The sequence below is a fragment of the Anas acuta genome, chromosome 6 (genome assembly GCF_963932015.1).
Source record: "Anas acuta chromosome 6, bAnaAcu1.1, whole genome shotgun sequence".
NCBI classification, from domain to species: Eukaryota; Metazoa; Chordata; class Aves; order Anseriformes; family Anatidae; genus Anas; species Anas acuta.
This window is the reverse complement of record NC_088984.1, coordinates 23,493,093-23,508,896: the sequence shown is the minus strand read 5'-3', so window position 1 is coordinate 23,508,896 and position 15,804 is coordinate 23,493,093. Positions and strand designations below refer to the sequence as shown.

At 38.2% G+C, this 15,804-nt stretch overlaps 1 protein-coding gene across 1 annotated transcript in view; it reads left to right on the top strand.

Moving 5' to 3' along the window:
• Positions 1-15,804, top strand: part of PDE11A (phosphodiesterase 11A) — a 134,798-nt gene that overhangs the window by 105,531 nt on the left and 13,463 nt on the right. Inside the window, exons 15-19 of the mRNA XM_068685803.1 lie at positions 146-246; positions 4,614-4,691; positions 6,032-6,095; positions 9,112-9,186; positions 11,012-11,095. Of these exons, the coding sequence (XP_068541904.1) occupies positions 146-246; positions 4,614-4,691; positions 6,032-6,095; positions 9,112-9,186; positions 11,012-11,095 (402 nt within the window). The remainder of the gene's footprint in view (positions 1-145; positions 247-4,613; positions 4,692-6,031; positions 6,096-9,111; positions 9,187-11,011; positions 11,096-15,804) is intronic.

Genomic DNA, 15,804 nt, shown 5'->3' with positions numbered 1-15,804 from the left:
ATTAACATTATTATTTTGTCATAGTTTTGCCATGAATCAGAACAAGCTTCTGTTAGGGAGAAACAGTAGGCTAAAGAGTTAGAAAACCTTTTAAAAACCTATATTGATTGCTAGTCCTTTACCTCCTTTATCTCTTTCATTATAGGGTCACAACATCTTTGCTAACTTGTCCTCTAAGGACTACAGTGACCTTATGCAGCTTCTAAAGCAATCGATATTGGCAACAGACCTCACTCTGTATTTTGAGTAAGTATTGGCATTTCTTGTATTTGACAAATGAAAATTCGAAGAACATACTCTAATGACCTATTAAATACCAATGAGGATATATAATATGAGAAATTAGTCTTTAGCTGTGGTTGAAGAGATTTAGTCTAATACTTAGTATATTTTAGGCTAATAGAAATATCTCATGTGTCCAAGTATGTTTTGATTTAATGTGTAACATCTATATCAACAAAAAGCAAACGAAGTCCCAGGCTTATACTTCAAAGCGAACCCAGGAATCGGCTACAGTTTGGTCCCATAATTCACTCATCCCTTCTGTGATCGTTTTTTCAGGCATGTAGAAAATCAATGACATTTTAGAATTATTTTCCACCATTTCAGACTTTCTAACCACCTCTACTAAAATTACTGTATTTAATAAAAGAGCTGGATGCTGAGGTAATGAAAGCATACATGTTACTTATTGAAGACAAATTATGCCAATTTGCATCAGATGGGAAATAAGATTGACTGTAGAGAAGTGTAATAGGATCTCTTTCATCCAGTTTTCTCTCTCTTTTTTTTTTTTTTTTCTCATCTGGATATCAAATCTCTAAGTAGACTCTCTAAGTTGTTGGTTCTATTTTATGTTTTTCAAACAGTGCTAATTATTACCAAGTTATATTTGCAGTGAGACTGTGGGAGTGTGCGTGTCATGGTGTCACCAGCACTTAATGCTTCTGGATTCCCCCCCTCTGGCACATGTCTGTGGCTGGCTTACAGGGAGAGTGTTGGCAGGTGTGCAGCTTTACATGCTGCCTTCTCAGCCTTGACAATGCTCCATCCTTAGGGATTCTTGTTTAGCATCCTATCTCATACAACTCTGGGTAGCATTTGGTAATGTTTTTCTCAACATTCAGAGGAGGGATTATACATGTATTCCCCTCTTTGTGTGTGCTGATGGTTGATACCAAACCAGCTTTCTAGATAACTTCAGGCATCTATTCAATTCTCTATATCAACAACGTATCTTTAACTGTTAATTGCAAATATACTAAAATACTAATTGGGATGCTGTGATGTTTGTCCTGTCTTTTTTTTTTTCCTTCTTCTCCTCCCAGTATTGTGTTACTATGTTAAGGGCTACTGCTGAACAATACTGGCAGTAAAGATGCATTTCTTTGTTTCCTGCAAGTCTGTTCTCAGAGCAGCTATGTTAAGAAAGGGCTTTTATGAATAGTTTTATTGTAAATAACTTGTGAAATTAGCCCATGAAGAGGTTTCTACTAAGAATCAGTCTGTGAAGAAATTTCTGTTGGTTGACATGAAGGTCCACAGGAAGACAAATAAACCCTTTAAAACACGTTATTTTTGAAGCTGTCTGTTAGGCTAGCTGGTGATCTGGAGGGCGGGTATGACAGTAGAATTTGCTGACAGCTTTAAGTGAGATACAAGGACCACAGGGATGTGACAGTAGAGGTTCTACTGCCTACCTGCAAATAACTTGGACTGCAGAATTGGTTTGTGCTGTAAAGAGAGGATGAGGGTTAGGGGGTTGAGAGGGCAGCTGTCCCAGCATGGCTCCATGTGCTCCCCCTGGCCCTGCAGCCCCTGAAAGAGCCAGAGGCTGTGCTCTGGAGAGCGCCTTAGGAGGCAACCCAGGCATGATGCCTGGCTTATGCTGAAAAACTCTTTTTCCTTCCTGCCTTATGCTGAAAAACTACACGGTCAAGTTGTCTTTCTACTTTTAATACAAAGAAATAATGTCCAAAGAGGGACATCAGATGAATTTCAAGATTATTCTTCCCCGCTTGCATAACTGATTTTTAGTTGCTATATGAATCAGAAAAGTTTTAGTAAATGAGACCTCTTTACTCAGTAGTCTGCAAATAAGTTATCTTGTCCTCTTATGTTGTTATGATTCATTAATCAGGTAGTGGTTATGCTACTCTACTTCTATGAGTGCCTGAAAATGATTCCCTGATATCACTGTTGGTTTACACTTCTAAAAGCCACCCAATGTGAACAGGTGTTTCCGCACAAGTACCTTGCTATTCTAACTTTTTTCAGTTTGCCATGTCTTCAATATTTTTGTAGGGAAGGAAATTATCATATCAGTATTCTTACAATGCCTAAATCTAATGAACAGAAAATTAGCAAAATAGCAACAAAATTTCAGGCAGATCAAGGCTTTATGACCCTCTCAAGGCACTGCTTTTCTACAAACAAACAAAAAGATGACTTTCAGCGAAAGATTAGATGGAAAATATACTTGATTTTAGCAGATAACTTTAAACGATGTTCACAGATAATACAGCAAGCAAAAGAAATGAAGGTTATGGAAATTAGCTGAAATGATGTCTTGAGCTACTGAACTGTAAAGCAACTGCATTTGCTATATGTAGCAAATTTAGCCTTTCAGGTTAAATACAAGAGTCAATGTTACTCAAAAACATTCCCAAATTGTTATCATTCTCTTTATTTCTTAAATCCTATCATGTTATGTTTGCTTAATAGCAACAAACCTCGTCCTGTTGGATACCATGCCTGAGCAACCAGTAGGAAACACTAAATTGTTTCCTTATACTTGGCTGCTTTCCTCAGGTTGACTCTTTGCTATACTAGAAATTCCCTGTGGAATTAGACTAATACATCTACATCTATTCCAATGGATATCAAAGCAAATTCCTAATTTAAAACTTTCATCTTAATGTATGGCCCTAAGACTCACAATGTTTTCAGTTACTGTTTATGAATCTCTGTACTTTAAATGAGAATGTTTGAGGTTTCTGAGATGTCATCTTCCTGACATCTTTCAGTCCCTTCAGCCTTAAAAACGGTTGCCCATTTTGTGTCCAGTAATGTATGAATTATGCAGAATAACCAATACTACAAAATTGAAAGAATTACCACATTTTATACTTACATTGGTGGGCACTGAAATACAGGATGCAAAAATCTACCACTCTCCCTCTTAACGAAGTACATAGTTATTGATGATCACCTCAGGATTTGGTTGATTTAAGGTTTAAGCGCCAAGTAGTCTTGGCCATTAAAATGTTCATTATTGTAATGTTTATTCCCAGTGGGGCCACAATGCTATGAATTTGTACATGAACTGAATTTTGTTTTCTGCATGTATGACTTTGCATTGTACTCACAAATATTCTAATGCAAAATTATTTTACATCTCATTTCAAGAAGCATAAGTGGTTAGATATCATCATGTAGCCCTCTCTCTCCCTGTTCTAGTTGCTGTTATCATACCCATTACAGAAGGGCCCTCAAGCAGGAGAGACTGGTCATTTAATGCATGACACCTGGGGACCAGAGCAACACAACTTGTTCCCTGTAAAATTCTGTTCATTTGTCAAAGGCAATGTTCCCAAAAGCCTGCATCTCCCTGTGTATAAAACCTGAACTCACTGCCATTGGATGGTGCTTTCAATAATTACTGTTCAAAATTTCAGTCCAGCTGACATAAATGTGGAAAATAAAAAACCTTTAAGCTTTCTCCAGTGAGGAATCTAGTAACGATGTTCCCACATGGCAAGAAGATAGCAGTCTCCCATGAGCTGGGGCACTGGACTGGCACCCAAAACATAAAGATTTTGTTTCCAGCTTTAGTGCTAATATGTTGTGTCACTCTAAGCAAGTTGTTCCATATTTTTGTACCTCAACTTCTGTTGCATCTGTGGCAGGATCTGCCTCACACTGCATGTGTAGTCACACTGTGTGCAGTAAGAGCCCATTGAAGTTTGAGTGTGAGTTGTGATAAAAATTACAGACTATGATGACTCCGAATTTTGGTACCTTAAAGGCACCAAGTGAGCATTAACATGTCCTGATTTGTGTTTTGTCCATCTTTGAGGAGATTGGCAAGTTCTTCCAGAAGACAAAGCATGGGGTAAAGCAGAGAGACCTAATTTAAAGTCAGTGAGGACTACTGACTCAGGACGTCCACAGCATCTTGATGTTTTGTGTGTTGGAAATAACTGTGATTACAAGGGTCTGAAAAATCCTTCAGGATCCAGAAGTAAAAAAACATTTTGCAAGGACAAGTGAAGTGAAGTGTGTGTATAATTCCAGAGTATTTCTATTGTCTGTCTGTCCACTGCTGTAGTCAAACATTTCATGCTTACATGGAAGACTGAACATTTTGGTATCATTTATTTCCTTATCTTCAGAGGCCATAAATACGGTATTGCTTTTACTAGGCAGCTCTGACATTGATAACAGACATTTATAGAACATGTTCAGAAATTAGTATGTTTCGCTTAAATGGACTGTCAGTGTAACATCTTTAACAATAATACATGAGGTTCAGTGGTTTCATATCACTCAGAGAACCATGTTTCTACTGCAGTGCTGTCCATTTGCCTCTCTGATAATCTGTTTTGTTGCAGGAGAAGGACTGAGTTTTTTGAACTTGTCAGTAAAGGTGGTTATGATTGGAATATAAAGAAACATCGAGAAATATTTCGGTGAGCACTAACATTTCTTGCTTTCTGGTTATTTCAAAGTGTAGACTTTGTTTAAGGAATTTCTTATGTTGTGGAAAGAAGACTACAGTAACAAGAGAAGGCAGCTTGGTTTAAAATTAAAAGATGATATATATGATATGATTTCTAAATATTACCAAACTTAGCAGGGATGTAACCTCACCTTCTCCATTCCTATTTCTGCCTCTGCCACATGTTTTTCCCCTTCTCCCAGCCTTACCAGTTACTGCTCAGCCCTTCTGATCTTTCTCCAGAAAGCATCAATATTGTGCCTCTGAACCCAAAGGCCTTTCTTTCCCATTTCCTGTTTCCTCCTCCTCCCAGCTCTTTTCTTTTGTGGGCTTTTGTGCTCCTGTAGTTTGTAACTGTGAATTTGCAGATACAGTACTCTTCTAGCCCTCAAGAATGCACCCTACAGACATTGTGGCTGGTTTGGGTACATGCCACTGTTGAGCCATGCGTGTGCGTATTTGCATATGCATATCTGATTATGTCTCAATTTATCTGAAATTTCATTAAAATTCTATTTCCTTTTGACTGTTTTTTTTTTTTTTTTTACTGAAAAAATGGCCATTTTCTATTTTCCATACCATTTCACTCATTCCTGATTTTAGATTCAAGCAATATATTTGATGCTTCATTTTCAGTGCCCTTGTTCTTCGTTTAAACTTTCTTAGACTTTTATCTGCATCATGTACTGTACATAAACGCTTTCTCCAGCTGAATGGTTTCTTTCTTCTAATGCATATAAAACATAGTTGTAGCTAGGTATTAAACTACAGTGGAACAGTACAGCTCATTGTAAATCTTAAATTTTTATTGTAGATAAGCAGTAGAAACTGCTTAAGCAGTGTCTGTGTTGCCTCCTGTCATTATAGGTTCTCTTGCTACAGCAGTCACTTACAAATAGGCATATAAATTAATCCAGTTTGCAGGTATTATTGTATAATAATACCTTTGCTCGTATCATGTGATGTACATGCTTTCGGGTATATTATATGTATTTATATAAGTGGTGTCAGGAGTACTGCAAAATTAGCAGTTACTCCTGTGCAATACCATTTCTTTTCTAGTGTTCAGTGCACAATACCAAAAATTCATTGTCTGATGACCTGCAATACATTAGCCTTCCTGGGCACAATTGTGATGTAAAAGCCATGCTGATGGCTGAGATTTCAAACATGTCATTCTTTTCTGGAGGAAAAGAAGGTGCCATGGCTGACATTTTATATACGTATTATTTATTTATGCACCGAGAGCAGAGTTGTTTAGAAATCCAACAAAGGTTGATTCAGCTTGTATTGTTCATTTCTGTTTTTCAGATCAATGCTAATGACAGCCTGTGACCTTGGAGCTGTGACCAAACCGTGGGAGATTTCAAGACAGGCAAGTCATGATTAATAGCAGGGCTGGGAGAAGGCGGGACTGGTGGGACAATATTCCCAGGGCCCTGGTTTACAAGGGACCAAAACTGGAATCAATTTACAGCAGTATTAATGCTATAAAAAATAGCAGGGGGGTTCTGCAAGAAATAGTTTATTGCTTAATCTTTCCATGTGTGCATGCTGGTGAACAGTATGTAGGTACCTGAGAGATCCAGCTTTACAACCTCTCCTCTTACTAACCTTTTAGATCTATATTAAAATAAATAAATAAACAAAAAAAGCATGAGCCACATGTAGTTGCACTTCCTTGGTTTGTCCCAAAGTTCTTTTTGGCAGAGACAGAATCTTTCCTAAATCAGCAGATGATCTGCAAACTTAGATTAACATCAGATTGTTCTGTTAGAAGTACGTTCGTTGATGGGAAAAAAATGCAGGTGTTTTGTAGAGCTTTGTTTAGCTTCCCGTACTTAGAAACAAAGAAAAACTCAGTCTTCTGCTGCTGAGAAGGCCTTTTAGAAGCATATACATAAAACTTGGATCCAAGCGTTGACTACAGGAAATAATTACAATGTGGGAAAGTAAGCATCTGGCTTACTGGATCAAGACTTGTCCCAAGAGTCTTGTCCTTTACCACACGATTTTCCCACTTCTAGGCATTTTTCCTTACTCAGCACCCATCATTAATACTTCCTGTTTCCCATGCTAGCAATTCTCTGTCCTTCACTGAGGTCCAGAACCACTTAGTAGAAGGCAGACTGCATAGGGAAATAGGGGTTTGGTGGAATATACACCATGAAGAAGCAAATAGGAAATACACTAGTACAGCTGAGTGTAGGTGAGCAGCTGAAGTGAGTTTGATTGGCTTAATGACAAAATGACAGTTAAGATGGGTCGAAGATAGATGACAGACAGGCTAGACGAGAGCTAGTGAGGTACGAGCAGCCAGAGTTCTTGGAGAAAGACAAGGAATGTGGCAGCTAAGAGACTTGCACTCTTTTGCAGCACAACTACATGCACGTTAACTCAGTAAAAACACAGTCATGTGCTCAGGGCTTCAGCTCCACTTGCAGTTTTGTCAGATGAACCTTTTTTGCTTTTATAAACAGACTAGAAAAATAGTCTATCCAAAGCTATTACTCGGCCTGAATGCAATCGCCTCACAGAAAAGAAATCAGGGAAGTTGCTCTTATCCTGCAGTGAGAAAATGAGTTTCAAGACTTTCCAGTGCCACCCAGCCATGGCTGAGGTCCAGGCCATCCCTCCTCATTTCTCCTCTTTAACCCAGTTAGCTTCTACATTTTCTTTGACAGCTAAATTGTCAGGTAGAGTCTGTTTTCCATGTTGTGGCTCTGTGTTACGGTGCTGAATTAGTGATGAAGTCTCTGGCAAACTGTTATTTATTCTTCCCATTTTTGAGGTCTGCAGGTGAAAATTCCCCTGCAGCCTAGTGTACAGGTTTACTTTATATTGAAAAATCCCATCTGGGATTGATTGAAACATTACCTGGTTGAGCAGAGAAGCTAAATGGTCCACAGAGGGAAAGTAGAGGCAATAGTTGGACATCAGCTGTGCCTAAAGAAAAGGAACATAAAAAGTGAGCTAAAAAAAAAGAAACCAAAACAAAAAAAAATATATGAATCAAAAGGAATAAAGATTAAAAATGAGAAGAAAAAATTCAGGACAAGAAGATAGATGAAAGAGTGAAAGGGACACAATTAGAACAGGATCAGAATAGCAGTGAGATGGGGTGAGCTTATATCTAGATTATTTTCATACAATACACTTGGCAAACAATTGCTGCTAAGTTGTTAAATTATTCCTCTATATGGAGTATTGATCCAGAATGTTATTAGTGCACTGGGATTACATTATAAAGTTCCAAACAGTGTGATAGCCAGGCTCAAGCTTTAAGAATACTTTATAACATCACTTCACCTATTTCTAATGTATTTTGATATTCCCTGCATCAATTTTAGTAAGTTTAGGATTTGTGAATGTTAGCTACTGTGCAGCTGCTAGACCAAGACATTTTGAGATTTTATGAAGTTTTTTTATGAAGTGCAGGTTCTCTCAGTTCACCCTCATGTCTTGGTGTTACAAAATCATTTCCTATCTTGAAAACACTTGAAAACAATAAGCAGGCATAACAGGAGCTTTAGGAACTAAATGCCATCTTCAGTAGGTAAGTTTCCTTTTTTTATATGTGAAGTGTCATGTGTGCCTGCCATCTAAGCCCTGCACTTCAGGAAAGCACAGTTCATAAGGCTACCATATCATGATTGCTTAGTTTGGTTTCTTAAAATTCCTGCTCTTTCCATAACTAATTTTGTTATTAAATCTCATATTCTTCTGAGGACCACAACCGTCTGCTGAGTAGAATAACATCTTCATTCACAAAAATCAGAAAGACATCTTCCAACCTACCAGTTCTTGCTTGTCATTAGATTAAATATGATAATAACAGTCTGAGTTTATATTTGATATTCAGGTCCTATAGGGATGACAGTCATGGGGAAAAAAATAAAGTCTAGTGGGGAAAAAACCTTTATGATTTCACATTAAATTAAGACAAGAGGTTACTGGTTAATTAAGTTTCTTTGACAAGTGAAGTTGTTTATACAAAGCAACAGCCTGTAAATACCCAGAGAGCTCTTGCACATTTTACAAAGCATTTTTATAAATGTAATTATGCATACCAACAAGTTACCATTTTCTATTCTGTTCTAAATACTTGAATAAATTGCATATAAGTGCTACCTGTACATTGCACTGTAATTCCCCAGTCAGTTTCCTACCAAAAGGTGATAAATTTGCCTATTGGTGATCATGGCTATTTATACCCACTTGTATGCCCAGCTCTGAAATGTATACAAATATGCCTTGACATCAGTCACATAACTGGGGCTATTAACTTCTTTACAGTTAAGCACAGGTTGAAGTCATGGTCTAAGCAAGAACTTAGTACCCGAAAAATTATGGTACAAGAACTCTAATCTTTATCACAACTTATGTTTTAGGCGGCTGAGCTGGTAACCAGTGAGTTCTTTGAACAAGGAGACAGAGAAAGATCTGAACTGAAACTCACCCCGTCAGTAAGTTTTTGTCACTTCTGAAATAGTTATCCACTTGAAAAGGATAAGAAAATATCATTGAGTTCATTCAGAAAAGATAACTGTTATAAAAAGAAGCATCTTGAAATAAATAAGAGTTCTGTTGAATAAGGAGATTCATTGAGAACCATATATTAAAAGCTCTCCAGTCAACTTGGTCACTTTTGCTTGGGCTAAATGGGATGAGCTCAATTTTCTTTACCTAACCCCAAGGTTATTCTGTCGTTTAATTTTCTAACAGATGGGTATTTGAATTCTGTGTATTAAAAATTAAAAAAACACCAGATACTTAGGGACATTTAAACTTTATGCTGCAGTTGTCTGATACCTATGTTATTTGATATATCAAATGCTGAAAAGCATTTCTGTAGATATGCAACTAAATACAACACTTTGAAAGGATAAATTGGCATTAACTGGAATATAGGCAGATGGGTATAAAGTTTCAAACACGAACTAAGAAAAAAATTCATAAAGATTTTCATAAAGACCATTCTAGTGGCTCAGATTTGTTCTAATTTGGTAACTGGCACATGAGCATACTACCTGTGGGGATGTAATGACGTCAAAAAATTTAAAAAGCTTGTAGAAAATGTTCAGATAGAGAGTTGCTAGTCAGCAAGATAATTTGATGATATCTTAACTTAGAACTCATGGAATTTTTTCTTGCATCATCCTTATGAAAATCTGAAAATTATTTTTGAAAAATACTGTCCTTTTAATAGGAAACACAGAAGTATCCTAACTGACATGCAAGAGTCGAGTCTCATTTAGGATTGAATCCTCGAATCTTAGCTCCATGTCTTATTTAGATAAACTGTGTGATAACTGTGTATGTCAGAGCAGGCCACAACTAGAAGACTTCAACCATGCATTTACTACAAGGTAGTTTGTATAGTTTGGAGTTTCTGGAATGTTGAGTTTCCTCGGGAGACGTCAGCTTAGAGGAAATGGGCCCATAGTAAAAACAGATTTTCCGCATAAGACAGGAAGGTTTAAAACTTAGCATATTCAGAGAATAAAAGAAGAAATTTAGTGATGGACCACTAGAAGGAGGATTAAGATCCCATAGAAAGAAAACTGATGGACCAAGTAATCTCAGGGAAGATATGGAGGAAACTTATGTTTGAACTCTTCAGAACTAAGTTTCTTCCATCTTCTTCCACAAGGCAGTAAAGCCAATAATTGAGCCTCTTAAACATCAACTTAGGTCTCTCTAATTTCCTCTTTAGAGAATGCAGCAGGCAGTGAAGTAGGCTGTATCCAGAAGAACAAACTGATAACTACTCCCCAGACTGCTCTGTTGTTTCCCCATGCTTTGGATTCACAGACATAGCTGGTTCTGCAAAAAGGGTCTGTAATTGGGAGGGAAGGAGGAAGGGAGTCAGGCCAGATCCATCACTGTTCATTTTGCTGAGCTGGAAGACCCTGTGCAAGGAAAAGAAAATTTCTCCTCAGAAGGTATCTACATTTCTACAGGAGTTTGGTTTTTTTGTTTGTTTGTTTTTGTTTTGTTTTGTTTTTGTTTTTTAAAAAACTCAACTCCAACTGCAGAGCATTTATTTTATATTACAGAATTATAAAATTTAAATACATTCAGCCTACAAATTTTGAAACAGAAATGAAAATAAACAGTTTATTTTTCATGCCAGACAAAGCAGTAGGAAGACTGCTGCAAAGATTGATTATGGTTTACAAAGTGTTCTGGTTTTGAGAATTTGATCATAGCTCCGAAGTGCTGGATGATGTATCTGTAAAATACTCCAGTGTAATAAAGCATGACAGTTTTGTTCCCTTCTCAATTCAGGCCATTTTTGATCGGAACAGGAAAGATGAACTACCCAGGTTGCAGCTCGAGTGGATTGATAGCATCTGCATGCCATTGTATGAGGTAATTTTTACTTACTGCTCCTTGTAGAGTCCAGAGAAGATTGTTCTTGCCTCTCTAGGGAAAGAGAGTTAGCTTACTGTGCAGCCTTGAAGGCCTTTGGAAGGAATGCTTTTATCTCTCTTTGACTTTACCAAAAGTCTGAATTCTATGCAGAAATCTTCAGTTTCCCTGAAGGCCAGTAATATCTGCAAATATAATTTCTCTCCAAGTTATAAAAGTTGTTTAGGCAACTATTTATTTTATGTTTGACACAAACCGATTCTCGTCATAGCAAGGTGTGGGGTGTGCTGTGGAGTGGTGCCGGTGAGCTGGATTCATTAGGTGCTGCTGTCAGACTTGTGCATGGGCACACATCCAAATACCTGTGAATCAGAAGGAGACCCAAAGGGAGACTTTGTGCTCCCTTCTGCTTCCTTTCCAAACTGTTAAGGGGCACTCTAGGCTACGCCTTTAAGGTCAGTGGCAAATGATTTGTGATATATGTTGTGTGCTGCTTAACTTGGAGTTTAGTCTTTTAACAATGCTTCTGCACAGGCTGCTTGGGTGTTTGGTGTAAGGTGTAAACTCTCAAGTACTACTTAACTAGGGCTTTGATTGACCAGAATAATGCTTCCCTCTTTTTGGATTAGACCAGCTTCAGAATTTGATTCCTGCGTAACATGAACTTCAAATTTTAACTTTTATCTGTATAGGAAGCAGAGCTACACAGGCAGAATGATAAATGGAAAATAAGGCTAAAGCAACTTAACCATTGATAACAGTGTCTGCCAGTTTTCCTCCTATACACTGAAACCCCACATTCCACCTTATGTCACTAAAGACTGCCAGTTAGGTCATTGCTATCTGTAAAAACACAGGGCTGGCCATTTTGGGGAACCGCAAAAATATTCTCCCTGCACCCCAAACTGCCTCATATAGCAATAGCAAAAAAGGTAAGAAGGATGATCTGCTTACCCTGCCCTCCGTACCTCGTGGCATCTGAGGCTGCCACTGCTACTAGTGAAGGGGCTGCCCAGTAGCAAAGGCAACTCCTGTTGTGTTACAAGGAGAATACATGCTGGTGTAAACAGCAAGGTGGACTAATGCTTTGCTTTGCCTGTAGATCCTGTCCCTTCCTCAGGTCAGAATTTGTCATGATAAAATAAACTGTAAATCCATGGACTTCAAACAACGAAGACAAAGCAAGCACAGAAGATCCATAGAAACACACTTTTTATTTTAATAATAAGCTCATCTTGGATACCAACAGGGGAGAGGGAGAGAATGACACTGGAGGAAAACTCTTAAAAACAATGTTCCATTCAATATAATAGTTCATATTACATTATAATGCATATTATACCAGAATTCATGATTTGTAATCCAAAAAAGTACAATAAAGCAGGAAGAGCTGATCATCAGACCATCCTCTGCAGGAGAAGACTAGATCTGAGCACTAATGCTCTGGTTAGTTAGCTCCATCTTAGCAGGAGATCTCTGGGGAATATATTCACATCTGATTTCCCTGCTTTCTGCTGTCTTTGCATCATGCTGTGCAGCTATTAGCCTGCTGCTCAACAACTTAAAAAAGAGACACCATCAAACCTGGAAGTCATTGCAGCACCAGCCTTAGGGGTAAACAGAAAACTTGATGTCATAGTATCACGCTGTGGGAGATTCTCTCTTGAATGTGAAGCCAAGTTTTAATTTTCATATCCAGCTTAATCAAACCTCAATACACATATCACATCAGCAGTGTATTCAGGCATTGTAAATCCTCTGGTTAGGGCTGGCTGAACACACTACAACTATGGGCAAGTCTTAGATTTTTAATTATTTTTTTTTCATTCTAAATATATTCCTTAAAATTCTAGCCTTTATGATGTGTTGTAGGGACTGCATGTGGGGACAGAATGGGTTACATCATTACAAATACAACATAAAGAGGCAGAGTGGCAGCTGACAAATTAGTAAAATCTTAGCAGTGCTCATAGAGCTCACTAACATAGTGCTTATAAAAACCTTATATTTGACAAACAGTTGACGCTCATTTTGATACCAAAATTACAACATTAAGCCATAGAGAACAAACTCAAGGCTTTTGCATATAGTTATTTCCATGCAAGTGATTAGAAGTCCTGAATCTGTATGGGCAGATCCTGGCGTCCAGAGGCCTGAAGGGAACTCTGCAGGGGAACACTTGCTTCCATACCAACCCAGCTGCTGTGGCAGGACCCCAACGCTGTGCTCCATTTTACTTGACACCCAGACTGTAGAGATGGTCCCAGCAATCAGTGAATGCTGGCAACTACCATTACAGTGAGAGAGAAGTTTTGCTATAAAAAGACCAGCAGAGCCCCCCAAAGTTTTCTTTACCCAAAGTAGTCCTGAGGACAGGCTATCCTTGGCAGCTGCACATTTCTTAAGTAACAGCATGGAAGGAACTTCATAGTGCACACTTGCAGGAGTGATCTGACACCACCCTGGTGCCACTGACTATGCTGTAACAAACCCATACCTTCTCCAGAGTCCAGAGCTAAGTCATGTGTCAGAGTGCCCACAAGGAATATTTGATAATTAAAACACTTGGCATATAGACTTTGCAGAGCTTTCTAGAGAGTTCTGGCCTTCCTTGCCTTAAGCGGGTTTTTTTCCCCCACTTTTTTTTTTTTCTCCTTCATTTTGAAACATTCTTTGGGATTTAATCAGTCTTCTGGGGAGATTTGTCTCTACCTCCTCCATATGCATCTGCTCTCCTCAAGGTAGCTTATGACAACCCACCCTGAGATGTAGTTTTTGTCCCAAGTAAAGGATAACCTAAATCTCCTTTATTAGGCAGATGTGTATCATGGCAATGTGATAAAGCAAACACATGGCAGGAGATGTGTACCTCTGCTCATCTGGCTGGAACCATTTTCTGAGTGTGGCCCATTTCGGTTCCTGTAAGGAGGTTTACAAATGACTAGTAAATTCTCAAGATCCATGCACCTTCTGCTAGCCATCCTGTTTGACTGCTGTTTGGAATGCCAGTCCAACCCTGAAGGAGGTTACAGCTGTATAAAATGTGCTATATAAGCTAATGTGAAGCTGAATATAAATACATAATAACTGGGATAAAAAAAATAATAATAATTATACACAGATTTCCCATATCCAATTGACTAAATCAAAACCTTTTTGTTTTTACTCTGTAAGCCTGACTCTTGGCACAAGGTAAGTTGTGGCTCTGCTCCCTCGATCTGTCCCACATTTGCTGCTCGATGTGGGAATTAAGCCACCTCCAATTTCAAAATACTGTAGTAATCAAATCTATTTCCTTCACACCGTGTATCAAAGGATTGTGAAGATAAAAGCTTCCCTATTTTTTGTTCATTTCTTTTTATTACACTTGGGACATTATAATTTTATTGAATTTACTTTTTTGTTACCGTAGTGATCACTGATCAGAGTATTTTTATGTGACAGTGAAGTTTTTGCCTTGAGTAGCATAACAGCCACCCATTTACTCTGAAGTTCTGATTTTAGGGGCTTTAGTTACGCTTTACTGCATCACATTTGCTCTTTATTCAAAAATGCTAGCAAGAAAAGCATTCATCAGTAGACAGATGAGAAACAAGCTTATTAGAATAATCATTTATAAGGAAAAAATGCATTTTTTTTGATCTGTAGAGCATTTAAAATCTACTAATGTAGCTTCAGTACGGAGTAATCATCCCCTTTTTTTGGTACACTATGTAAAGGAGAATCACATGCAACTAAAGCAGAAAATCTGACATCCTGCTGAAAATAAAGCACTATGGCTACACTGGCAGCTGCGTTCACCATGCAGGGAAAGTATTATGTACTTAGTTGAACATAAATGTTCGTGTTGTATAACGGGAGCACCATTTCAATCATTAAGACAAATTACTGCTCTGAACCTCCTGTAAAGAGATGCTAGGAGTTTCAACACCAATAGATTCCCCTCCTGGACTCTGTGGTGTGTGCGTACCTAAAACAGGATCAGCCACAGATTTTTCCTAACTCAGATCAGATTTCTCTGTAGGGAGCAGACAGAGCAGGAGAGCGAAGATCTTATTCTTTTTAATCATTATTTTTCTCACAAACAACATCAAAGCGTTAGTGATTCACTTCAAACAAAAGATGCTAACAGAAGCCCAGCTCTGTTCACAGCATTGTTAGGCAGAGACAGTAACACTATGAATAGCAGGGCCAAAGGCCATGCACTCTGCTTCTGGGCAGATAAATACATAGTCAGGTAGTCAGTGAGAATGACAGCAGCTATTTAAATTTAAGGGAGATGTCTTTGTGGAAGATAAAGAAGCTCACGGCATATACAACTTATGCGTGCCTGAGATTGCCCTGCTCACCTCTACCTTGGTGCTCCATTGAACTGCTCTGTTTTAGTGCTATTCAAGATTTTCTTGGGAAGTAGGAGCTTTAAACGCAGAATGGTATACAGAGTGAAGCTGTATTATTCCTTCCAAGATTCTAGGGAGAATCTGGGAAGAGCAGAAACATTTATTTTTAATTCTAGCAAATACTTTAAACGTTTTAGACTTGAATGAAACATTGAAGGACAGAGCCCTTCTTTATAACAGTTTGACAGACTTAGAAAGAAATCTAATCACTCCAAGTGCTCTGATATGCCTGTCTTCCTACAGCCAATAACGTCCTGCCTTGTAATTAAATCCTCTTTAGAGTAATTCCTCTATGGTGATGTAGCTGCA